The sequence below is a fragment of the Narcine bancroftii genome, chromosome 6 (genome assembly GCF_036971445.1).
Source record: "Narcine bancroftii isolate sNarBan1 chromosome 6, sNarBan1.hap1, whole genome shotgun sequence".
NCBI classification, from domain to species: domain Eukaryota; kingdom Metazoa; phylum Chordata; class Chondrichthyes; order Torpediniformes; family Narcinidae; genus Narcine; species Narcine bancroftii.
This window is the reverse complement of record NC_091474.1, coordinates 35,567,690-35,592,971: the sequence shown is the minus strand read 5'-3', so window position 1 is coordinate 35,592,971 and position 25,282 is coordinate 35,567,690. Positions and strand designations below refer to the sequence as shown.

The window sequence follows — 25,282 nt, the reverse complement described above, 5'->3', positions numbered from 1 at the left end:
ACCCAAATGGGAAAAACACAGCGGAAAACAGGAGGAACTCAGTCGGTCTTTTCAGTGTCCATAAAAAGCAAAACAATATTGATGACATTTTGGGCCTGAGCCCTTCTTCAAGGAATAAGCAGAATGAGCCTCAAGCAGGAAATCTCAGAATTCAGGCAGCACTGGCTTAGGAAGGAATCCAGACCAACAAAAGGTGCTCATTGGATGTGCCAAGGGAGGAGGTAAGAATGGATCATGTTTGTGCAAAAGGAGACAAGGAAGGGAGAGACAGAGCTGGAGGAAGGTGTCAGGGGAAGAGGTGGAGGGTGCGGGGGGGGGGGGGGTGGGGTGTAGATTCAATTAAAGCTAGAAAGCCAATAATATCCAGTTGGAGGGTACCCAGTCAGAACACGAGGTGTTGTCATTTTGTGTAAATTTTAAAAAAAAGGGAAACTAAGGATTATAACAAGCGGTTGATACAATATTTCCCATTTTAGGTTATCCAATATCTTAGAATTTAAACGATTTCAGGAAATGACTGCAAACACCTATCAGGATAAACATGGTCTTTTTAGACAGATTTCCTTTATTAACATTTACTTCCATTTCCTTCTCGTGCTTTACTTACCTTGGGATATGGATAATCATTGGTGGTTTCAACTCTAGCTCAGATTCACATTCATTGTCAGAGTACATACATGACATCACATACAACCCCAAAATTCTTTTCCCTGGGGGCGAGGCAGAATTAACACTTATTGGCAGTGCAAAAACAAACCTGATTCAACATATACAAATAAAGACATGTAAACTGTTGGCAAATGGGATGGGTCAAGTGACGGAGGTTAGTGTTGGCGAGCACTTCGGGTCCAGTGATCATAATGCCATCAGCTTCAATGTCATTATGGAAAGAGAGAAGTCAGGGCCAAGGGTTGAGGTTTTTGATTGGGGAAAAGCTAGATTTGAGGAGATGCGAAAGGACTTGCAGGGTGTGCATTGGGACAATTTGTTTTATGGGCAGGATGTAGTAGAGAGATGGAAGTCTTTTAAAGATCAGATTTTGAGAGTGCAAAAGCTTTATGTTCCTGTTAGGTTAAAAGGAGGGGCAAAAGGTTTGAGAGAGCCGTGGTTTTCAAGGAATATTGGAAACTTGGTTCGAAGAAAAAGGGAGGCGTACATTAGATACAAGAAGCATGGAGTTAAGGAGATATTTGAGAGATACATTGAATGTAAGAGGAATCTTAAGAGAGGAATTAGGAAAGCTAAAAGAAGGTACAAGGAAACTATGGCAAGCAGGGTGAAAACTAATCCAAAAGAGTTCTACAAATATGTTAATGGTAAGAGGAAAGCTAGAGACAAAATTGGTCCCTTAGAAAATCAGAGCGGAAAACTGTGTGTGGAGCCTAGAGAAATGGGGGAGATATTGAACAGTTTCTTTTCTTCGGTATTCACTAAGGAGAAGGATATTTGGAGATGTGAGATAAAAAAGCAAATTGGGTAAATATGGGGAATATAGAGATTACAAAAGATGTAGTTTAAGGGCTTTTGAAGAATATAAAGGTGGATAAGTCTCCGGGACCAGACGGGATCTTCCCCAGGACATTGAGAGAAGTGAAGGAGGAAATAGCAGAAGCTCTGGCGGTAATTTTCCAAATGTCATTAGATATGGGGATAGTGCCGGAGGATTGGCGCATTGCGCATGTGGTTCCGTTATTTAAAAAGGGTTCAAGGAGGAAGCCTGGCAACTATCGGCCTGTAAGTTTGACGTCTGTGGTAGGTAAATTAATGGAGAAAATTCTTAGAGATAGTACTTATAAACATCTGGATAGACAGGGTCTGATCAGGAGCACTCAACATGGATTTGTGGGAGGAAGGTCATGTTTGACCAATCTGATTGAATTTTTTGAAGAGGTGACTAGGAATGTGGATGAGGGTAGCATAGTGGATGTTGTCTATATGGACTTCAGTAAGGCCTTCGATAAGGTACCACATGGAAGGTTAGTTAGGAAGGTGCAGTCTTTAGGTATAAATTTTGACATAGTCAAATGGATTGAACATTGGCTGAAAGGGTGAGGCCAGAGAGTGGTAGTGGATAATTGTCTGTCAGGTTGGAGGCCGGTGACCAGTGGTGTGCCTCAAGGATCTGTATTGGGCCCATTGTTGTTCGTTATATACATTAATGATCTAGATGATGGGGTGGTGAATTGGATTAGTAAATATGCAGACGATACTAAGATAGGTGGAATAGTGGATAATAAAGAAGGTTTTCAAGGATTACAGAGGGATTTGGGCTGCTTAGAAAAGTGGGCTGAAAAATGGCAGATGGAATTTAATGCTGATAAGTGTGAGGTGCTTCATTTTGGTAAGAAGAATCAGAACAGGACATACGTGGTAAATGGGAGAGCATTGAGGAATACAGAAGAGCAGAAAGATTTAGGAGTAACGGTACATCGTTCCCTGAAGGTAGAAACTCACGTGAATAGGGTGGTGAAGAAGGCTTTTAGTGTGCTGGCCTTTATCAATCATTGCATAGAATATAGGAGTTGGGAGGTGATGTTGAGATTGTATAAGACGTTGGTGCGGCCTAATTTGGAGTTCTGTGTGCAGTTCTGGTCGCCTAATTATAGGAAGGATATAAACAGAGTGGAGAGAGTGCAGAGAAGGTTTACCAGAATGTTACCTGGGTTTAAGTATCTAGAGTATAGGGAGAGATTGGACAGATTAGGTCTTTATTCTTTGGAGTGTAGAAGGTTGAGAGGGGATTTGATAGAAGTATTTAAGATAATGAAAGGGATAGACAGAGTGGATGTGGATAGACTATTTCTGTTAAGAGGAGGAAAGATGAAAACAAGAGGACATGAGTTAAGAATTAAGGGGCAGAGGTTTAGAGGTAACATGAGGGGGAACTTCTTTACTCAGAGAGTGGTAGCCGTGTGGAATGAGCTTCCGGGAGAAATAGTGGTGGCGGAGTCAATTGTATTATTTAAGAAAAGGTTGGACAGGTATATGGATAAGAAGAAGATGGAGGGTTATGGGCATTGTGCAGGGAGGTGGGACTAGAGAGGGGTGTTTGGTTTGGTGCGGACTAGAAGTGCCTAATGGCCTGTTTCCGTGCTGTAATTGTTATGTTATTAAACTAACTGTGCAATTCAGTTAAAAAAAATCAATAAATTACAAAGCTTAGCGTCCTTAAAAAAGTCACTGATGTAATTTGTTGTGAGGAGTCTGATAGTGGAGGAGTAGCAGCTGTTGTTGAACTTGGTAAAGCGAGTCTTCTGGCACCTATACCTCTTTCCTGATGGTAGCAGCGAGAACAGAGAGTGTGTTGGGGGGTGTGGATCCTTCATGATTGCCACTGCTGAAGTACTCAATTATGGATGAAGTATGGTCAATGGCATGCAGAGGAAGTTTAACTCTAGAGTTTGCAATCACAGATTTTTTTTCTCCTTGTATTGCCAAAGTGGGAACTACTGATCTTCATTCTCTTCTTAATCAAGATGTTCATGTTTCACAGTGGGTTTTTGCATGGATTTCTTAGATTTGATGCTATACAGGAATCTGACCTTTGAGACCAATTCACTTACTTTAATCCCTGTGCTCATTTTCTGCTGCAAAACTAATGTTTTTTTTAATATATGGATGTAGAATTAACAACCTCATTAGTGAGGTTTATCATTCCCCAAAAAGACATCTCTGCATTTTGCTCAACTAAAAATTCCTCAAATAAGGTAATGTGGTCAACAATGTAAGGAATTCTTCACTGCTACTAATATATCTGAATTTACAGGGATAATATTATAATTTAAAGGGGAAAGAAGGAAAGATCATAAGCTATTAAAAGTCATTTGTTTCTTCCTCATAGGCTACACTTCCAGGTGCACAAGAGTGATGCTAAAAAACTAAACTGAGCAAACTTCAAAGTTTTTTTTGATAAGAGCACTTTGCCTTCCGTTCAACAGCTATGCAATTACATACCTCAGCATTTAGTACCACTGTACATAGTTCTAAACTACGTGTAGTTAGTTTGTATAGATGCCACAGCCCTCCTGTGTAAAAGTGTATAATAAGCCATGACACCTTTATCTTGTAAATGCACTCAATGCCAATTCTAAAGGTCAGCTTGACAGGGGTGATTGATGGTCTTGTCAGGTGTTGTAGTTTGAAAGAGCAAAGGGATTGCAGAACACCAATGACCAAAGGGGTACACTTAGCCAATATTAACACAACATATTTCATTTACTGTATTTCACAATGAATCACAATTTCAGTAAGTATTTTTTTAAAAGGGTGCTATCAAATCACTTTCTAAATCTGTTTCTTAATGAAACAGATAGATAAGCAACCAATGCAATTCAAGATTTTTGTCTGCACTGGCTTTTGTAATCAAACCAAGAGTTCACTGCATTTGCTAATCTGCCTGAAATAAAGAAAAGGTTTATTGTGCCCCAGAAAGTCAGACGTGCATCACTGTGCCCCAGAACCATGGTTGAATTTTTGAAGAAGAACAGAATCACACTTGGAACGAATCTTACCCATAAACCAGGTTTATCAAGCAACGTTACATTCGTTAAGATGACTAGAACTGCTCTACTCACTCTACACCCTTGACTCTGCGGCTCAGTATGACAATAACACTATCTACAAATTTGCTGATAATACCATGGTAGTGTATAAAAGGTGTCTATGAGTCAGCACACAGGAGGGAGATTGAAAACTTAGCTGAATGGTGCACCAACAACCACCTCACACTCTGTCACCAAAACCAAGGAGCTCATTGTGGATTTTAGAAGAAAACCAGAGGTATGTGATCCAGTGATCATTGGGGGATCTGAGATGGAGAGGGTGAGCAAATTGAAATTCCCAGGAGTCACTATTTCAGAGGACATTTTCTGAGCCCTGCACACAATTGTCATCATGAAGAAAGCATGTGAGCACCTCTACTTTCTCAGGAGTTTGCAGACGTTTGGTATGACGTCAAAAAACCTTGGCAAACTTCCACAGTGAGGTCTTAGAAAGTGTGCTGACCGGCTGCATCACAGCCTGGTATGGGGACACCAATACTTCTGAGTGAAAAGCCTACAAAAGATAGTGGACTCAGTCCAGTGTATCACAGGCAAAACTCCCCACCATCCAGATAATTTACATGGAATGCTGCCATCGGAGAAGTAGCACCAAGCATCAAGGATCCATACCACCCAGGACATCTTGTTCTTGATGTTACGATCAGGAAAGAACTATAGGTACCCCAAAACTCGTAACACCAGGTTGAGGGACAGTTGCTATCCCTCCACCATCAGACCCCTAAATAACAAACTCAGAAACTCATTTACGGACTCTGACTTTGCACACAATTTATTATTGAATATTTATTTTATGTATTGCACTTTGTTTACATTTCTCTCTTTTGTATATGTATCTTTTCTCAAGTAGTTTTTTTTGCCCTACCAATAAATAGAAATTCAGCCTGGCCTGCAGAAGAGGGAAGGTAGACTATGAGAAAATATTAGCATAAAATATAAAAAATGGACTTTAAAGGCTTTTATAATTATATAAAGTTGAAAAGGGTGGCTACAGTGAAGGTTGGTCCTTCGGAAGATGAGAAGGGGGTAAATGATATTGGGTAATGAGGAAATGACTGAGACTTTGAATGGCTATTTTGTGTCAGTCTTCACGATGGAGGACGTGCCAAACATCCCAAAGACAGATGTTATGGATGTGATGGGAGGTGAGGACCTAGATGTAATAGCTCTCTCTAAAAGAGGTAGTACTCTGAAAATTTGAGGATCTGAAGTTAGAAAAGTCCCCTAGTCCTGATACAAGCACAAGTAACTTTTATTTGTCACTTTAAAACAGTAAAAAAAAGAGATAATGATGGAATGCACCCTAAGTCACTGAAATAAATGGCAGAAGTTTATAGCTGAGGCTTTAGTGACAATTTATCAAAATTATCTGGACTCTGGGCTCATACCGGTGGATTGGAAGATGGCAAATGTCACATCACTATTTAAAAAAGAATGTAGGCAATAGGCAGGGAACTAATGGCCAGTTAGTTTAACATCTGTGGTTGCGAAAATGCTTGTATTTATCATTAAAGAAGAAATAGTGAGGCACCTGGAGCAAAATGGATCCATCAGGCAGACGCATCATGGATTCAACAAAGGCAGGTTCTGTTTGACAAATTTATTGGAGTTCTTTGAGGATATAACAAACACGGTAGATAGAGGAGAGCAGGTGGATATTGCTTACCTTGATTTCCAGAAGGCATTTGATAAAGTTCTGCTTAAAAGGCATATATAAAATAAGGATGTGTAGAGTTTGGGGTGATGTATTAGCATGCATAGAGGATTGGTTAACCACTAGAAAGCAGAGAGTAGAGAGTTGGGATACAGGGGCATTTTTCTAATTGGAAATCAGTGGTGAGCAGTGTGCCGTAGGGGTCGGTACTGGGCCTGCAACTGTTCATGATGTACATAAATGATCTGGAAGAGGGGAAGGGGCGTAGAGTATCCAAGTTTGCTCATGGAACTAAATTGTGTGATAAAGCAAGTTGTGCAGCAGCTACAGAGTCTGTAGAGAGATATAGGGCATTTTTTTTATATATATACACAAAACCCAGAAGTATTCCTAAAAAAATTAGCATACTAACCTCCAGTGAGTCCCGATGTGGTCGTTTACACAGGGGCACTTTTACACAACCTTCCTGTGTTGCAGAGTTTGTAGGAGGGGGAGCATTGTATTCATTAGGACTGTTTCTTACGGAGTGGCTGCGGTCAATTTACGCTGCAGCTTCTCCGTAAAAAAAAGTGTACGAGTATGAATGGAAAAATTATGGGATGGAATTTGCATAAAAAATTCCACCATGACATTTTTTTACTCTGCCAGAGCAGAAATTTTCTGCTGTTCAGTGGCTGTGTAAAAGTATCTATAGATAGATTAAGGGGTCTGGCAGATGGATTACAATGTTGGTAAATGTGAGATTATCCATTTTGGAATGAAAAATAGAAGATCGGATTATTATTTAAATGGCAAGCAATAGCAGCATGTTGCCGTTTCAAAACTGAAAAGTAAAAGCTGATATCAGGTGTTCCAATATTTCATGGAGCAAAGGAAATTACAGTGGTATGAGGAACTGGTCCAAGTTGACTGGAAAAGTAAGCTAGATGGAGGGGCAGCAGAGCAGAATTGGATTATATTTCTCCACGAAATAAAGTAAGTGCAGGATATATTCCAAGAAAAAAAGAAAATTATGAATGGAAAAATGACACAAATGTGGCTAACAAGAGAGGTTGAGGCTAAAAGCAACAGAGAGGGCACGCAAGGAAGCAAAAATTAGTGGAAAAACAGAGGACAGAAACTTTAAAAAACTTACTGAAAGAGACAAAATAAGTCATTAGGAAAGAAAAGATGAATTATGAAAGCAAGTTGGCAAATAACATACAAAAGGATACTAAGAGTTAAAAAAATGAGTAAAAGAGAGATAGGACCGATTAAAAATGATGCTGAAAAAATTATACAGGGTAACAAAGAGATGGCAAAGGAACTAAATGATTATTTTGTGTCAGTCTTCACTGAGGAAGACGATAGCAATATACCTGATAGTCAGAGATCTCAGAGAATAGAATTAAGTACAGTCAGGATTACTAGAGAGATAATGCCTAATAAGATGAATGGACTAAAGATAGATAAGTTTCCCAGATGGCTTCTGAAGGAGGCAGTTTTGGAGACTGTGGAGGCATTGGAAATGATTTTCCAGAAATCAATAGACTCTGGAATGGTTCCAGAGGGTTGGAAGGCCGCAAAAGGAGGAAGGCAGAAAAAGGGAGTTTAAGGAGATTGGTAAATCATCTAATTAGTCAGGATATCAAGGGATATGGGGAAAAGGCCAGAATTTGGAACTAGATGTGAGAACAGTTTAGCTCAGAGTAAAATTGTGGAGCAGATCCGATGGGCCGAATGACCTATTTCTGTTCCTTTATCTTGTGATCTTGAAACTTGGGCATGCTTTTGCATGAATCGCAAAAGAGTGGTTTGTAGACTATCAAGAAGGCAAATGGAATGTTGGCCTTCATTGTTTGAGGGATTGAAATTAGGACCTGGGAGGTTACACTGCAACTGGAGTGCCGAGTGCCGTTCTGGTTAGCTTACTTGTGGAATGATGTGCTGGCTTTGGAAGTGGTGCAGAGGAGATTCACTGGGTTGATTCTAGAGATGAGAGGATTAGCCTGAGGAGAGATAGAGTCATCTGGGACTGTACTTGCTGCAATTTAGAAGTATGAGAGGGTATCTTATAGAAACATATAAAGTTATGAAAGGCATAGAGAAGATAGAGGAAGGTAAATTGTTTTCATTGGTGGTGGAGACCAGAACTTAGAGGACATAGTCTCAAGTTTCAGGGTAATAGATTTAGGGCAGAGATGAGAATAGCGTAATAAGAGTAAAGAGGTGTTGATGAGACTCTGGAGGAACTGCTTTTCCCAGAGGGTGGTGAATCTATGGAATTTGCTGCCCATTGAAGCAATGGAGGCCACCTCAGTAAATATATTTAAGACAAGGTTAGATAGATTTTTACATTGTAGTGGAATTAATGGATATGGAGAAAAGGCAGGTAGATGAAGATGAGCCTATCATCAGATCAGCCTACTCTTATTTCTTCTATGTTCTGTTCTGGCTCATGCAAAGCGAAGGGATCTGTTGCAGAGCATCTCCAGCTCTGCTGCTCAACAGATCCAAGCTTTGTCCCTGTACTCAGTGGCAGGTCCAGTGGTAGCACAAGATATCAGACAATTAACATCTGACCTCTAGTTCATTCCAGACTTCTATATTGCAGTGCAATTGCAGACATCAAAAGAAACTGACGCACAAGCTGCAAATAGCCTTCACAACGATCAGCTAGGGAGTAGCAGAATCTGGTTCATTAAGTGGTTTAAAAGGATAAATAAAGAGATGTACCTTCTTTTGTAAAATGAGGGCCATGATGGTGACCGATGGAACAGATAAATTATTCAGGAGAAATTTTGTTGCCAGATAAGTGGAGCTTGCTGCCATTTGAAATAATTGAAGCAAATACCAGAAACTAAGAACAAGGGATGAATTAGGGTGGGAGGAAGCTCATTAGACCATCAACACAAGTCTTAAGTCCTTCCTGTGTCATATATTCGATTCCTGATGCATCAAACAAAAACGTGACCATATGCTTCAAAGACTAAAGATTTTTTTATTGAAGTCACACAAGCCAATTTATGTTCCTTTTTTTCCCCAAATATAATGATTCATTGCCTCAATCCTTGGCATGCTAAGCACAACAAATGCAACCAAAGAACTTGTTGTTACTCTTAGAAGTAGCATTAAAAGGAAAGCAACATCAAAAACAAGCTGTTTTGCAAATGAGACAAGGGTAATGCATGGCTCACCATCTCTACCCCTTCACACTTTTTTTCAAGGAAAAAAGCACAATTAAGCAATCAGAAAGAATTTTCTCCAATTCTTACACTCTTGAGCATTTTAATGACTTGTGAACTTAAAGTATGAACAAAATATAAATGATTTTTGTTCCAAACACGGGATGGAGGCAGGGAAAGAGGACTGCTATTACATTCTTGTTTCAGGCTATTTTGGAGCTAACCAATGAGCACAATCCTGAAGATATGACTTACTAGTGGATAAAGCAGGACTGCTGCATTTGGAGCAGGTGTGACAGGAAGGTACTGTGATAACTAGTGGCACTCTTTGGGAACTAGATATGCATCCATAAAAATCAAGTTATTGCCTTAGATGCACAGTCAAAGCAATTTTTTTTGGTTTTTCCCCCAGGGACAGCATTAGCTTCTTAAGTAAAATAACTCATTATAATCTGAAACTCCTTGGAGAATATAAATAACAATCCTAAAGTCAGCAATGTAGTTTTGAGGCTTAATTCTATTCAAACATGAAGACCCTTTAAGTCTTTCAATACATATGCGAAGAGTTAGACAGGATTGGTGGGGTTGTAAATCTTTCACATTAAATAATACAACTTCTTTCTTACACCCATGAATCTTTAAAGAGCATGATTTACTTATGGAGTGAAGAATCAGTAGGGAAACTCCTATCCACTGAAATTGAACAATTTGTAAATGTTCAAATAAAAAGCAGAGGAGACATGATTTGTATTCCAAACATGGGGAGATGGGGGTGCTGCCATTACATTTTAGTTTCAATCTGTATTGTGGTATACCAACGGGACATGCATGTGGCTGTGACAATTAATATGGGACATCCTTCCCAGGGCCATATTGTTATGATGCATCACCAATGCTCAGAAATCTTCTGTCTCTCTACACCTGCACCTTTGGTAATGTTGTTCATAAAGCAAGCCACAAAAGCTGGTGTTACATCCATTTTCAAAGGATTGCATACCCCAATAAAAGAAAAAAATCCTCAAAGCATTTCCTAGACCAAGACAAATGTTGGTGCATTGAATGAAATGAGAGGATTTTTAAGTTTCATATAGACATCAACAGGTAGTACAACTTGCGTCATAAATTCTGCAGAAGATGAATAACATTATCTGTGAATTCATTCCTTTGTTTTCCCATTCCAAGAAGTTGGATTGGTGGAAGACTGACATGTGGTGGATTGTAAGCATCTGGACAATAAAGGTCATTCAAAATGAGCCAGGTAGCATCAGGATCAACTTCAGCCAGATGATAAAAAACACTATGAAAGAAAAGCAGATGTACATACAACATACATGTGAGGTTTTCCTTTAAAGCATATAGTTTTTACATTAATTTCCTGAAATTTGTTTTGCTGAAGACTCCTTTCTCTCAGTCCTCTAACGAAGCATTAAGAACAATTGCCCCATCTCATGGTGATCAACCACTTTGCAAAGGCTGAAAAGTTCTAGTCTGATAGGCTCAACTATTTGGTCTTAATAATTAGTCATCCTTGGATCCCCGTTTCTAATATTCATACGTGATCAGTGGGAATATAAACCTACAAAACTTTTTGCAAATGATGAACTTCGTTATTAGTTAAACTCTTTTAACATTAAACATTGTAAATTCATCCTTGAATGCAGATGTTCATTTGGAAGAACAATGGTATTTAGACTTCAATGTGCCATGTTAATATTGAGATCCAATAATACCAAGATAAAATGGCAAAAATACATGTATAGATGTTGACCAGACACTAAGATATATACAAAAAAACATCAATGGACATTAAAAGTAAAGGCAATAAACATATTGTCAGGTAACACCTGGTTAAAAGAAAAAAAAACCTTCAATTTATTTAAATCTAAAATTTGTAAATTACCTGCAGGCTGCTTCCTGAAGTTTCAGTGGCTGTCTGCTGCTTAGATATGGCAAACAGGTGCTAGCCACCATATCCAGGTCAGTCTCACCTTTAACAAGAAAAAATATGCTTTTATTCCTCCACCTAGTTCAAATCATTTTTATTGCCAAAATGCTGGATGCTATAATAATTGAACATTATTATATTTGACATTCAGTATCAAACATCAAGTTCAGTTCAGATTTAGGATTGATGGAACCAGCCAACTACGTTAATAGCATGAGCTCAAATGCCGACTTTAGTAGAAGTATATACTTACAAAGTTCCAGTTTCTCACATAGCTTTCCGAGGCCCTGTAGCACTGCTAATTGAAGTTTGTAGGGGAGTGTATGGCTATAAATGGGCCCAGCCTTGACACTGACTGAGGCTTGTTTTACCAAAGTTCTGGTCACCTTTGGCATAATGTCTTTAGAAACTCTGTTCCTCAAGAAATCGCCACATGTGTCAGCCAATGTGCATAGAACCTAAGAGTAAAATAAAAACCACTCAATGCTCTTCATTATTCATACTAATTAAGTCAACATAAAATGCCATCCTCTGTTTTAATCTAAATCATGCAAAACACACAAAATCACCAGAAACAATTGGCAGGAAATATAATTTGACCTTGAATGCCCTGAGGACAACAAGAGAATCATCATTGATCAATCGCTGAACAATGGGACTCCATGCACGGTGTACCATTGGGAGTAGTTCATTCAGGTTACTCTGAAGAACAATCACACAAAGTTCCAAAACATCCAGGACCTGTTAGGAAAAAAACAGTTGCAGTTACATAATAATTGAAGAGACAGTTGATTGGTAATCTTGCATTAAGAAGCAAGCAATCATTAAGAAATGTTCTGAGTAAAGACAGTTTGATTGACTTACACTCATTGTTAAAATTACACATCATAGATTCGTGAGGATTAACTGTTTTGAATTTAAGTACATTAACCATTAAGTTGTACTATGGCCACGAGAACAACCAGAGAAGGAGCAGACTGCAATCGAATTGAAAATTTTAAATAGTAGTGCTCTAATTTATCAATGCAATCCTTGCTCATACATTATGGATTCTGGAGGGTCATGTGACCCCTCTGGAATCTGATGGGAAGGTGGATTGAGGAGAGGCATGTGACCTCAATCTGGAACCTGATGGGAAGTCACCTCATCTGCGAATCCGCACATCATATGTGCTGCCTACAGGTCAGCACATATTTGGTCATTGGCCCTTTTAATTGCCTCATCGAAAACTGGGCTGGATTCTCCAGCTGATAACACTATAAAGCCCACCACATGTGAGCCATCATTCTCTTTCTATTCTGGAATGAACCCAAGCCCCACTCCAGATTGGGAACTGTGACAGAGTATATAGAGGTGTTTGGGAGATAAATTGGGAAAGGTTTGTTAGAGCAGGTCACACACTTTAAAACACAATTTTTGCAGGAGCTTTTGCAAGAGACTCATGATGGACTGTTGTTTGCAAAAGGGCAACAAATGTAACAACAGGCAGTAGCAGCTTTGTCTGGAAAAGAGCATTTACTGTCTGGAAGGTCATGTGATCTTTGTAGGCAAAGAACAGAAAAAAGAGGCTTTGCTTTCAGAGAAAAGGGAGGGAGAGGGAGAAGGTTTGGAAGATCGCCTGGTCAAAGGAGAGGACTGCCTATCCCAGTGTTTCCCTTGGAATAGATAAAACAGAAAGGAACTCTGTGGTGACCTGAAAGAAAGAGGTCATCATCTGGAAACCTTGAAGGGGGAAAGTTGTGGATATCCTGGAACAAGAAAAATTCTCTCAGAAAACCAACAAGAACACTTCTGAGTGGTAACCATTTACCTGTTAAGCACCAAAGCCTGGTGAACTTTATTAATGTTAACTTCTGTGCACAGTACTAGAATTGTCTGCAATCAGTGAGATTAGACTGTGAACCAAATAACTTTGCTGAACTTACACACACCATACACACAAGTGCACTTAGCTTTAGAAGGGGGGTTAAGTAAGTTAATAGAGATAAGTTAAAGTTTGATTCTATTTTCATGTTCAAAGATAATTAAAAGCAACTTTTCTTTTAAGTAACCCTTTGTTGTGGTGCATATTTATTGCTGCTGGGATTTGAGGTCCTTTGGACTCATAACAGAACCATGCACAGTGTTGGAGGATCATTGGTAAGGAGTGTGCAGAGAAAGGATTGAGAGCTGTAGTACTGTGTGCCTCATGTCCCTAGTTTAGTTAGATAAGAGACGTGAAAATAAAAACTATTCAATCAGCTGCATTCACTCATTACCCTTGGGACCCATTGAACTGCGTTCACACACACACAACACTGGCTCAGATTACTCTAAGTATTATGATGGTCAGGATTTTGTGTAAATCCTAAAGTCTCAAACATATTGGGGAAGCTATTCCCACATTCTGATGTTGGACTCCACATAGAATCCAGTGGCACAGGAAGAATTTGCTGCATACTCCAGGGAACTTGCCTGCTGAACCTAAGCCAGACTTGAGTCAGACAACACAGAACCTGATCCTTTGGCCCATCATATCAATGCCAACCATCATATACCCATCTATACCAATTTGATTTTCTTGGAGTTAGCCCACGGTCTTTCATGCCTTGATGATTCAGGTGTTCTTCCTGATACTTAAATGTTATAGGAGTTCCTGTCTTCATCATCCACTCAGGTCAGTCAATTCCAACTTCCAATGCACTTTGGGTTGAAAAAATTCTTCCTCAGATTATCTCTAAAATATTGCAACTTACTGTAAACTTACACACATTTGCTACAAACATTTCTTCACTGCCCCTCATAATTTTGCATACCTTTGCTTCAAGGAAAATAATCCCAACTTATCTATTCTCTCCATGTAACTAAAACATCACATCTTCAACAACATTTTGGTAAGTCTCCAATGTAATTACATCCTTCCTGACCAAATAGCACACAGTTGTGGCTTAACTCAAGTTTTATGAAGTTGTACCAAATCTCCATATTATTGTGTCTAGTTTCCTAGCTAATGAAGGCAAGCATTGCATATGCCTTCTTCAGCACTTTGTACCTTTCACTACCATCTCTAGAATTGTACATTAAGGTCCTCTGTTCTTCCATACACCTGAGGGATTGACAATTCATTGTGTATGCCTCTCTTCAGACCTCCAAATATGCATAACCTCATGCTATCAGGATTAAGTTCCATGTCCCATTGATCTGACCAATTTAACAGATCATCAATATCATTCTTTATATTCTGTCTTCCTTCATCACTTCCAACATGGTTTGGGTTATCTGCAAACTTACTGATCATACCCTCTGCAACATATCCAAATCATTATTATACACAAGAAACTGTAAGGACCCCATCACTGATCCCTGTGGTAAACTAATGGTCATAGATTTCCATTCACAAAAAACACTTCTCCATCATTCTCTGCTTTCGATTAACAAATTAATTTTGGATTTAATTTTCCAATTAACCTGGCTTAAAAGGTAGAATCAGACAGTTAGCATACAATTTTAAAATTAATTGAGCTTGCTTTAAATATGGTCCTCAACAATTAAACATTAATATTTTGTGTGTTTTTTCTTTCCGTTTTAATTATTTACTAATTGTATAGTTTTGAAATGTTTCCAAGTATAAATAACATTCAGAAGGATTCCAAGGCTTTTACAGCTTTGCCACTCAGTGAAACTTGTGGAAATGTTCCAGGCCTTCTATTTTAGCATAACAGCAACATCTACCCATAAAATAACAGGAGAATCTGCAAAAAGCCAACAGCATGACAACTGTGAGTTGTGGTCGAAACTTTGGATCACAAAGCTTCACACTTTTATAACCATATATAACCACTTACAGCACAGAACAGGCCAGTTCGGCCCTACCAGTCCATGCCGTAACAAATTCCCACCCTCCTAGTCCCACTGACCAGCACCCGGTCCATACCCCTCCAGTCCTCTCCTCTCCATGTAACGATCCAGTCTATCCTAAAATGTAACCAATGATCCCGCCTCAACCACATCTGCTGGAAGCTCATTCCACATCCCTACCACCCTTTGCGTAAAGAAATTTCCCCTCATGTTCCCCTTATAATTTTCCCCCCTCAATCTTAAACCATGTCCTCTAGTTTGAATCTCCCCCACTCTTAATTGAAAAAGCCTATCCACGTTTACTCTGTCTGTCCCTTTTAAAATCTTAAACACCTCTATCAAGTCCCCTCTCAATCTTCTACGCTCCAGAGAAAAAAGCCCTAGTCTGTCAACATTCTTGTGAACCTTCTCTGCACTCTCTCTATTTTGAGGATTTAATTTAAAAAATTGAAATTTGAGATTCTCTGCACAGATGATGCAGTGTCCAACATGCAGGTTTCAGATATGCATAGTGGTCCCAATGCAATACTGGAAGCCATTTCCATTATTCTCAACAATCTATTCATAGTTGGCACCATTGTTGGCTGCACAATTAGAGGTTTTCACAGAAGTTCAATGCGACCAAAGATACCACTCTGGACTTTCAGTCTGCTGACAGTGACGGAGGTGAGCGTTGGGGAGAACTTTGGATCCAGTGATCATGGGTCCATTAGCTTAAGTTTAATTATGGAAAGGGATAGGTCAGGTCCGAAGTCAAAGGTCTTCGAGTGGGGGAAGGCCAGATTTGAAGAAATAAGAAGGGATTTGCAGAGAGTGGGTTGATCTTTTTGCCAGAAAGAATGTAAAGGCAAATAGGAGGGTATTTAAGGGAGAGATTTTGAGAGTACAGAATCTTTATGTTCCAATCTGGCCAAAAGGCAAGACCAAAAGTTCAAGGGAGTCATGGTTTTCTAGAAAAATTAGGAAGTTGGTTCGGGATAAGAGGGAGGCCTATGCTAAATGTAAGAAACAAAAGATTAATGAGATGCATGATCATTACTTAGATGGCAGAAAGAACATTAAGAGGGAAATTAGAAAGGCAAAAAGGTATGAGATGTCCATAGCTAATAAGGTGAAAGTGAATCCTAAGGGTTTTTACAGATATGTGAATAATAAAAGGAGGGTTAAGGATAGGGTAGGTCCACTGGAAAATGGGAACAATGAACTGTTTGGAACCGTATAAGATGGGCGAAATATTGTATTCATGAGGGAAAGGGACATTGGATGATGTGAGATAAGTGAGACGAGTGGTTTAATTACGGAAAGGATAGGGATTAGTAAAGAGAGGGTTTTGGAGCTTCGAGGGTCAATAAAGGTAGATAAGTCTCCTGGTCCTGATGGGATTTTTCCCAGGACATTAAAGGAGGTCAGGGAACAAATAGCGGGGCCTCTGACAGTGATTTTTCAACGATCACTGGAGGAGGGTGTAGTGCCGCAGGACTGGAGGGTGGCAAATGTAGTTCCATTGTTTAAAAAAAGGAACAAGGTGCAGGCCAAGTAATTATCGGCCAGTAAGTTTGACTTCGTTGGTGGGGAAAGTTATGGAGGGTATTCTTAGAGATAGTATGTACAAATATCTGGATAGGCAGGGATTGATCAGGGGCACCCAGCATGGGTTTGTGAATGGAAAGTCATGTTTGACAAATCTTGAGTTTTTTGAAGAGGTGACAAGTTGACATGATCCATTTGGATTTTAGCAAGACTTTTGATAAGATTTCACACGTAAGGCTAGTAAAGAAGGTTCAGTCACTAGGGATTAATAGAGAGATAGTGAGATAGGTTCAGAGGTGGCTGGAAGATAGACAGCAGAGAGTCATGGTGGACAACTGTCTGTCAGGATGGAAGCCTGTAACAAGCGGTGTACCTCAGGGATCGGTGCTGGGTCCCCTGTTGTTTATCATTTATATTAATGATTTGGATGATGGGGTGGTTAACTGGGTAAGCAAATATGCAGACAATATGAAAACAGGGGGAGTGGTGGATAGTGAGAAAGGTTTTCTTGGATTACAGAAGTATTTGATTTGTTTGGAAGAGTGGGCTGAAAGATGGCAGATGGAATTTAATGTAGACAAGTGTGAGGTGCTGCATTTCGGAAAAATAACCAAAATATGCAGTTAAGGGGAGGGTATTGAGGAATGCAGAGGAACAGAGGGATCTTGGAGTTATGGTACAGAGTTCCTGGAAGGTGGATTCCCGTGCAGACAAGGTGGTTAAGAAGACATATGGTATGCTGGTCTTCATAAATCATAGCATAAGTATAGAAGGTGGAAGTGATGCTGAGACTGTTTAAGGCGTTGGTGAGGCCAGGTTTGGAGTACTGTGTTCAGTTCTGGTCTCCAAATTATAGGAAGGATATAGATAAGGTGGAGAGGGTGCAGTGAAGATTTACAAAAATGTTGCCTGGCTTACAACATCTAGAGTACAGAGAAAGATTAAGGAGACTGGGACTTTATTCAGTGGAACGTAGACAGTTGAGAGGGGATTTGATAGAGGTATTTAAAATTATGAAGGGAATAGATAGACTAGACGTGAATAGACTCTTTCCCCTGAAGGCAGGGAAGGTTGGAACAAGAGGGCAGAAATTAAGGGTAAGGGGGCAAAACTTTAGTAGAAATGTTAGAGGATACTTCTTCACTCAGAGAGAGGTGGCAGAATGGAATGATCTTCCAGAGGAAATAGTTGCAGCAGGGTCCTTTCTGTCACTTAAGAGAAGGTTGGATGTGTACATGGATATGAGGAGGATGGAGGCTTATGGGCAGAGAGTGGGATATGAGGAGGTTGGAGGCTTATGGGCGGAGAGTGGGAGGGGGGAAACTAGTGGAGTTGTTCAAGTGAACCAGCATGGACTCGAAGGGCCGATATGGCCTGCTTCCACGCTTTAAACTGTTATATGGTTATATATTAAGTATATCCCTACCATCTCTCAAACACTGTCTTTAACCTCCCCTCCTGCCAACCATCTAAATGGTTTCTTAATCCATTATACTGCAACCACTAAAACATCTTTTGGTCACCAATTTTCATCTGACATTATGACTGACTAAAACCAATCCTCAAAAAATGGAAACAGAAATCCAGAACTCCTTTAATTTGGAAAAAAAAGACAAATTAAAAATAATAGTTTTGTCCATCCCAAACAGAATTTCTGCTAACAATTGATCTTACTCTTTTAACAATCTACTCTCAGGGAAGAATATAAAATGCAGCAAAAGATACCCAGCAATTGTTTAAAGATATATTTCAGTCATGGAACAATGCAAGACCTTCAGTCGTAATTTAATGCTTTTGTCTGATAAGAGGTGAATGCATCTTTCCATCACATCTTTAGAGATCTGGATATGCGTTGGCAGCTCTTTCTTTACATCAGGGTGGTCACAGCTAACATTGGGATCTGCTTGACTAGGAATTTCACATTCTAAAAGAGAACACAGGCAGATGCTTAAGGCCGGTAGAAATCTCAAATGTCATCAACACATTTTAAAACAGTGACTATTAAATAAACAGGACCCAGAGTTGACCATCAGTCCTGATAATCCTGATGGGGATAAATGTAAAATTTTAAAGATACAAATTAAATAAAGACAAAGAAAAAGGTCAAATATAGAAAATTCCAGAAACACTCCCTTATCCTGAATCATCAACTGTGCATTTCTTCACAGATACTACCTGATTTGTTAAGATTTCCTGCATTTTTCGTGCAAAACTTAAAAAGATGTTGCCATGACACAAGTCAGAATTCTTAATTATTTGGCAATGTGCAGGAATCAGTTTAGCATTTAAAGGTATTATTCACTCAAAAATTATTCACAGAAGATTTTCAAAAGAAAGCATGTTCTTGTACATGAAGGGTAAACATTCAGATTTTTTTCTTACCTATGTACTTTGCTTATAAAAAAGGTCTTCAAAAGCTTTCCTGGAAATAATTTCTTTCAGAAGCTCCAATAAAACAGGGACTGATTAGAGATAGTCAACATGGCTTTGGGCATGGTAGGTCATATCTAACTAATCATAGCTTTTTGAGGACGTTTCCAGGAAAAGTGATGAAGTAACAGCAGGTGATGCTACATCCATAGTAGGCTTTGATGAGATACCTCATGGTCAAGAAGGTTCAGTCACTCAGTATTCAGGATGAGGAAGGAAAATGAATTAGACATTGGCTTTGCAGAAGAAGCCAGAGAGTGGTATTGATGATTACACTTTGACTGGAGGATTGTGAACAGTGATGTGCCTCAGGGATCGGTGCTGGGCCTATTGTGGTTTTAATTAATAACAATGATTTGCATGATAGGACAGCATTGAAGGCTTTCAAAGCTTGCAGTGGGATGTGGACCAGCTGGAAAAATGGGCTACAAAGTGGCAGATGGAATATGTTATGTTGGAAACCCATTTTTGAAAGAACCCGAGAAATATTGAAAGATTCTTTTCTGGAGAGTGTGACAAAATACTAAGTTTTCTCAAGATTCAATTATCATTGAACTAAGATTAGTACACTTTCCAATGAAATTCATTGATAGACAATGAAATCTGAAATGTATGCCATAATCTATTAGAACTGCACTAACATGAGCTTCTTGTGCGTGCTTTCTCTAACAAACTAATATGGTCCAATACTCTCACTCGCTTTTAGGTCTGTTGATGAGCATTTATTGTGATATACGATCCATAGCTTTTATTAAAAAAAGTACAGTAAAAGTCCGAAAATCCAGATGCCATAAATCTAGGCCTCCCGAGATTTGGACTTCTCCAGTTCTCGGCTTGTGCACTGCATGAGTGCATTGTGCAAGAGCCATAGATGGACTGACTGAGAACTTGGAAAATCCAGAACAACCCAATCCCTGACCTGACTGGATTTTAGGACTTTTACTGTATTTTATTCAATAGGGAAATCATGAGTCATCAAATGATGAAAAGTTTCAAATATTTTCATATTAATGTTAGCTATTTATCAACAATAATATGAATTTACATAGCATCTTTAATACAAAAACATCCCAAAGCACACTTCACAGGAATGACCAAACAGAATTGGACATAAGTTGATCAAAAGTACAGCCAATGAGATAAATGTTATTAATATTTTAAAAGAAAATGAGTAAAAGAGAGACAGGTTTGGGATAAAAATTATAAAGTCTGTTGCCAAGTGAAAGAAATCAAGCATGAACAAGAGACTACAATTGAAAGACTGCAAATATCTTAAAATGGTGTGGGGTAAGAGGTGTCATGGAGGAACGGAGAACAATTTTAAAGCTTTGTTGGCACAGAGTCAATGTGCATCAACAAGTGGCTTTCTATTTTGTTAATTGGCTTCCCAACTATAACTGTCCTCCTTGCAGCTTATACAGACAGTTCAGCATTACTGTTTGAAAGCTAAGTTAAGAAAAAATTAAAATCATACACCATTTAATATTCAGTACAACAGTATACAGTATATATATTACTCAGAATTATTATTTACAATGCTCGTATTTTTTTCACCAATCCACAATGAGCTAATGGAAAAATACTCCTCTGAAATTAGCTTGTATGGAAGGATAATTGATGAGGGGAGACAAACTGAACAAAAATGTAAGCTGATTAGGAGACTGTGCAGGTCTGATATGGAGAACTCTCTCTATATCACATTCAATAAATTGTATGATGTTCAAGGATTAATGCATAAAAAGAGCTTAAACAAATATGAAAGGTGGAAACAAAATGAGAAAGGAAAGGCAGATAAGGAGGCACAATGAAGCAAAAAGATGAATGAAGAGATGCCTGAGAATAATTCACTCAAAAATTGAGACTATTCAGTCATTGCATCCAATAGCTAATAGGTTAAATCATAGGAAAAGCTTACACATTTGAAAAGAGCTGTTCATGCAATTTGATTGAACTTTGAATACTTCCCAAATACATAACATAAAAAGTTTTTAAAAAATCAATTCAATGAATCAAAATAGTATCATGATAAAACTTGTATAATACAATCTTCAAAATAATAGCCTTTTACACAACCATGAATGGATCATAGGTTAAGCGACCATGTAGATTTTTTTCTACATTAACTAGGATAAAATGATGTGCTTTCACTATCTGCAAGAGAAACTTTTATGCAGAACAGTACCTGTTTGGTCTAGATCAATCCCTTCAATGTCCCCTTCTGCTAGACGTTTTAGGTTCTGATATTCCTGGAAAAACGACTGGATCTCTTCTGCTGTAATGCCAGATTTGCTGGCTTCATGAGATTTCCCCTTTTTCTGAACAGGATCCACAGATGGAAACCAGCAAGCTGTTTTGTGGTGAATGCTTAATAAGTTATTTTAATTGAGTAACATCCAACAAACTGAATTTGTGATTTCAAAATTTTTTAAAGTTTTCAGTTAAAGAGAGAAAATTATCAAAGGAACAATTATCTTTATATTCACATCTCTATTAAATTTAGCCACGTTAATCTGTTATAGCATGAGAATTTAATATTAAGTAGAACAGGTGGCACATTTAAAAGAGGTCAGGGTCACAGGCACTTTCAGCTCACAAGACTGGGGATCATTCCAGATGGCTGATCATTCCAGCTGGCCGATCATCTCTGCCATTTAAATACAGCTTGCCTCTATATTACGCAGATCATGTTAATTCTATACTTAAGATGGCTCCATCCATTATTTTAACCCAGATTCATGTCCCTAAAGATCAGATTTGCCAATTAATTGTGTACAATTGACATAAAAGCACATGTTCATTCATTGTTTAACATCACATTATATATATGTATATATATAAAAAAATCTTATGCTATGCCAAACATAAACAACAAGGACCTGCAACAAATTTTCTCAATGAATTTACTTAAAAGATCCAGCTGAGTTTCCAGTATATTCCTTCACATTGTGCAGTTAAATACTGCTCACACAAAATGTTTTTAAGCCCATTTTAAACCATGAAATCCATGAGAACCAAAGAGGTAAGAACCTCCTTTATCGACTTCTGCTACTAGATCAATATAGAGTACCATCTCCCTCCAGTGGTGCAACCACATATTGCATCTGCATGGAATTTAAAAAGTTGCATTTGTTTGAATTGTGGTACTTTATTTAAGCTCTAAAGTGTCTTATTTCTCTGCATTGATATGTGGGAGAGTGAAATTTCTTTTACACAAGAACACAGTAATTTGAAAGGGAATTAAGCCAGTTAACCCTTTGGGTTTGCTCCACAGTAAGATTTATTTTAGCTCCGTTTTCCTGCATCAGCCACATATCCCTCAATTTCCTTAATATCAACTTCATGTACTAGTTTTCACCCTGAAACATTACACTACTTACAAAATAAAAGATCCAGTAAATTGGCTTACTGTATTTTGTACAGTATCTTAGTTATTTGGTAAGGCATGTACAAATTTGCCGCATTCTCGTAAAGGTCTATTTTTATCAATGCATACTACATACCCAAGGCAGTTAATAATGAGTGGAGGACAGTGAAAATTAGCTGAGCCTTTTCAATGTGGTAATGGTCAAGAGACAGCAGCACATCCTGAACCAAATCGTCAACTAAAGGCAGAAAGCTGGCATCAGAATAGCTAAACATGACGTTAATAACACGAGGTGTATGAGGGTGTTGATCTAGTCTTCTCAAATTCAGCGAAATAGTATTGACTAAATAGTCCAAATTCTGATTTATCATTTCCTGAAGTGAAGCGTAGCCACAGGCTTGGCACATATCGACCAAGGTACTTCTGGCTATTTGACTAATAAGCAAAGTTTCGGCTCCAATCTTTTCTAACACTGGGTAGAGAGTTGTCATTAAAACCAGGCGGAATTCTTTATTTAACACTCGAGCAAAGTAACCAATCCCTTCTAGTTGAATGCAAATTTGCCAGATATTACTGTTCATAGTATGAACTGTTAAACTTGAGTACTGGGAACCGCTGTGGAATCCTTCAGTAAAACCCTGAAACTGTGGTTGATTTTTATTAAGGCCAGTTTCATTTTCTGAATCCAGATTAGTTACCAAATGCCAGTTGTCCATGCTTGTGTATTCCTCAACAATAGATGTGATGGTTGCCTTGAAATCCTCTGTACTAACTGGAGTTTCTTTTTCATGCAGAACATACACATCTAATCCAGCACTTCCCAGCAACAGTTCATTAATCACCAATGCAGCCTGTTTCCTGTACATTACAGACTCTTGGTATAGTTCCATAAAATGATCCACCAGCAGATAGAGATTGCCATAGTAACCCAAAACCCTGCACACCTGCTGAAGCAATGTAAATATACGTTCTTCATTAAAATATTTGAAATATTTTCTCTGTGTAGCAGGCTTTCCACAGGTCATAAGATCATTTGAGCTGGATGAGCAGGGTGTTGACTGGTGCAGATTTGCAGCTTCAGAAGTCAATTGTCTTTCTTCCACAATCTTCACATCTGTAACATCCAACTCTAGGATCTGTATCAGTGCTTTTGAAAGACGCCCAAGATGAACAGTTGAATTTAGAACAATATTCACTTTGCTGCCTAATAATTTTAGGTAGCCAAGTAACAGACTTAATGATATGAATTTACTTTGATCATCGTGAGTTCTCATAAGTCTTGGCAGGGCTGTTGCAAGTGCATGCAGATTCTCTGACAGAACATCTGTGAAATCTTTGTTCTCCCACACTACACACTCCTCAGAGACTTGTCTCAAAACTTGAGTACATCTTGTTTGCACCTCTTGTCTCTCATCACCTACAAGCCTCACGAGAATCTCCAGCAAATGGCTGATGGAATCCTTGAATGATTTGCTACAGTTTGACAGCAAATGGTGAACCAATTCAATGAATTCTAGCCGTACTTTCCAATGCGAGTTACCAGCGGCACAACTGCATAGTTTGTGCAAAAGCACATCTAGTTTGCTCACAGTGCTTTTTACCCATTCTGGTTTTCTATGAATAACAAGTTCAGCATGTTTACTTTTGGCTGCATAATTCATATTCTTCTCATGTTGAATGTTGGATAATTGTTCATTGGCCATAACTATGCATACCACCTTATACCAAACCCTTATAGCATAGGTTGTTACTAAGTGACCCTGCTTCACATCTCCAGAGATAATGCGTGTCATTCCTAAAGTGATCCCAGGCAAAAACGAGGCAAATAAATCTCCAACACGAATCAGGTCACTATTGTCAAAAGAACAGTGCATTTCTGAGCAATCACATTGCAAAATCAGGGTCAGCAAACATTTCAGAGCATGGATTTGGAGCTGCCTTGATTTTTCACGTTCAGCTATGGTTAAGAGAATGGAGATAATAAATCCTTGGGCAGGAAGCATGTCTGGCTTGTACAAAGCTAGCACAATGTCACCATAAGCTGAATGCAATAGAGCATCAAAACCTTGGACTGCAGCCATTTTAAGCTCCTCCGAGGTTATGGCCAGCTTTCCAGGGTGGCCTGGAGAGGACAGGCAAAGGGAAAGGTCAGAGAAGAGCTCACAGAGAAGCTGCTGACTCCGCACACATGTTCTTGAAATAATAAAATTTATGCACTCCACAACACTTTGCAGAAATCTGTCTTGCTTTGGGCCAGGTGTCCTCAGTGCAAATCTGAGTGGAAATAGTACATATTCTTGTAAATCTTGTAAAGCTGCATCTCCAACATTCTGCAGCTGTGACTGAAGGCATTGTATGTTATTAATGGTCTGTTCCTTGGTTATCACAACACAAATTGGACGCAAGGCTTTGAAAGCTTCTGTTGGTGTGTCAAAGATGGCCATGATGCAATCCTTCAAGCTTTCAACACTTCATTTGCTGCTCTATTATCCTGCAAAAATAGAAGGGTCACGTTCAATGGGCTGAGCACTTCACACCACAGAATCAGAAATATTTAAAAAATGGACAAATGTATTATTGAGCAGTTATTTTGGTTCTGTGGCATTATTTACAGTGCCACAAGTGAGATTAAAATCAAATGAATACAAACTAGGCGACATAGTTAGCACCACTGTTAGTGCAACGCTGTTACAGTGCCAATGGCCAGGGTTTGAATCTGGCACAGCCTGTAAGGAGTTTGCATGTTTTCCTGGTGTCTGCATGGGTTTTCTCTCTGTTCAAAAACATAGAGGTTGTAGG

The 25,282-nt window shown here is 38.8% G+C and overlaps 1 protein-coding gene across 5 annotated transcripts in view; it reads right to left on the bottom strand.

The window, feature by feature from the left end:
* Positions 1-25,282, bottom strand: part of tti1 (TELO2 interacting protein 1) — a 51,128-nt gene that overhangs the window by 21,184 nt on the left and 4,662 nt on the right. For 4 of the 5 annotated variants that reach the window (XM_069884628.1, XM_069884630.1, XM_069884629.1 and 1 more), the window contains 7 exons: positions 22,620-24,974; positions 21,302-21,466; positions 18,462-18,613; positions 11,923-12,063; positions 11,576-11,780; positions 11,278-11,365; positions 9,174-10,674 (listed from right to left, as the gene is read on the bottom strand). In XM_069884628.1, the coding sequence (XP_069740729.1) occupies positions 10,494-10,674; positions 11,278-11,365; positions 11,576-11,780; positions 11,923-12,063; positions 18,462-18,613; positions 21,302-21,466; positions 22,620-24,927 (3,240 nt within the window). In that variant the 5' untranslated portion in view covers positions 24,928-24,974 and the 3' untranslated portion in view covers positions 9,174-10,493. Of the gene's footprint in view, positions 1-9,173; positions 10,675-11,277; positions 11,366-11,575; positions 11,781-11,922; positions 12,064-18,461; positions 18,614-21,301; positions 21,467-22,619; positions 24,975-25,282 lie in introns of those variants that run through there. The other variant, XR_011340022.1, reaches the window with a different exon arrangement.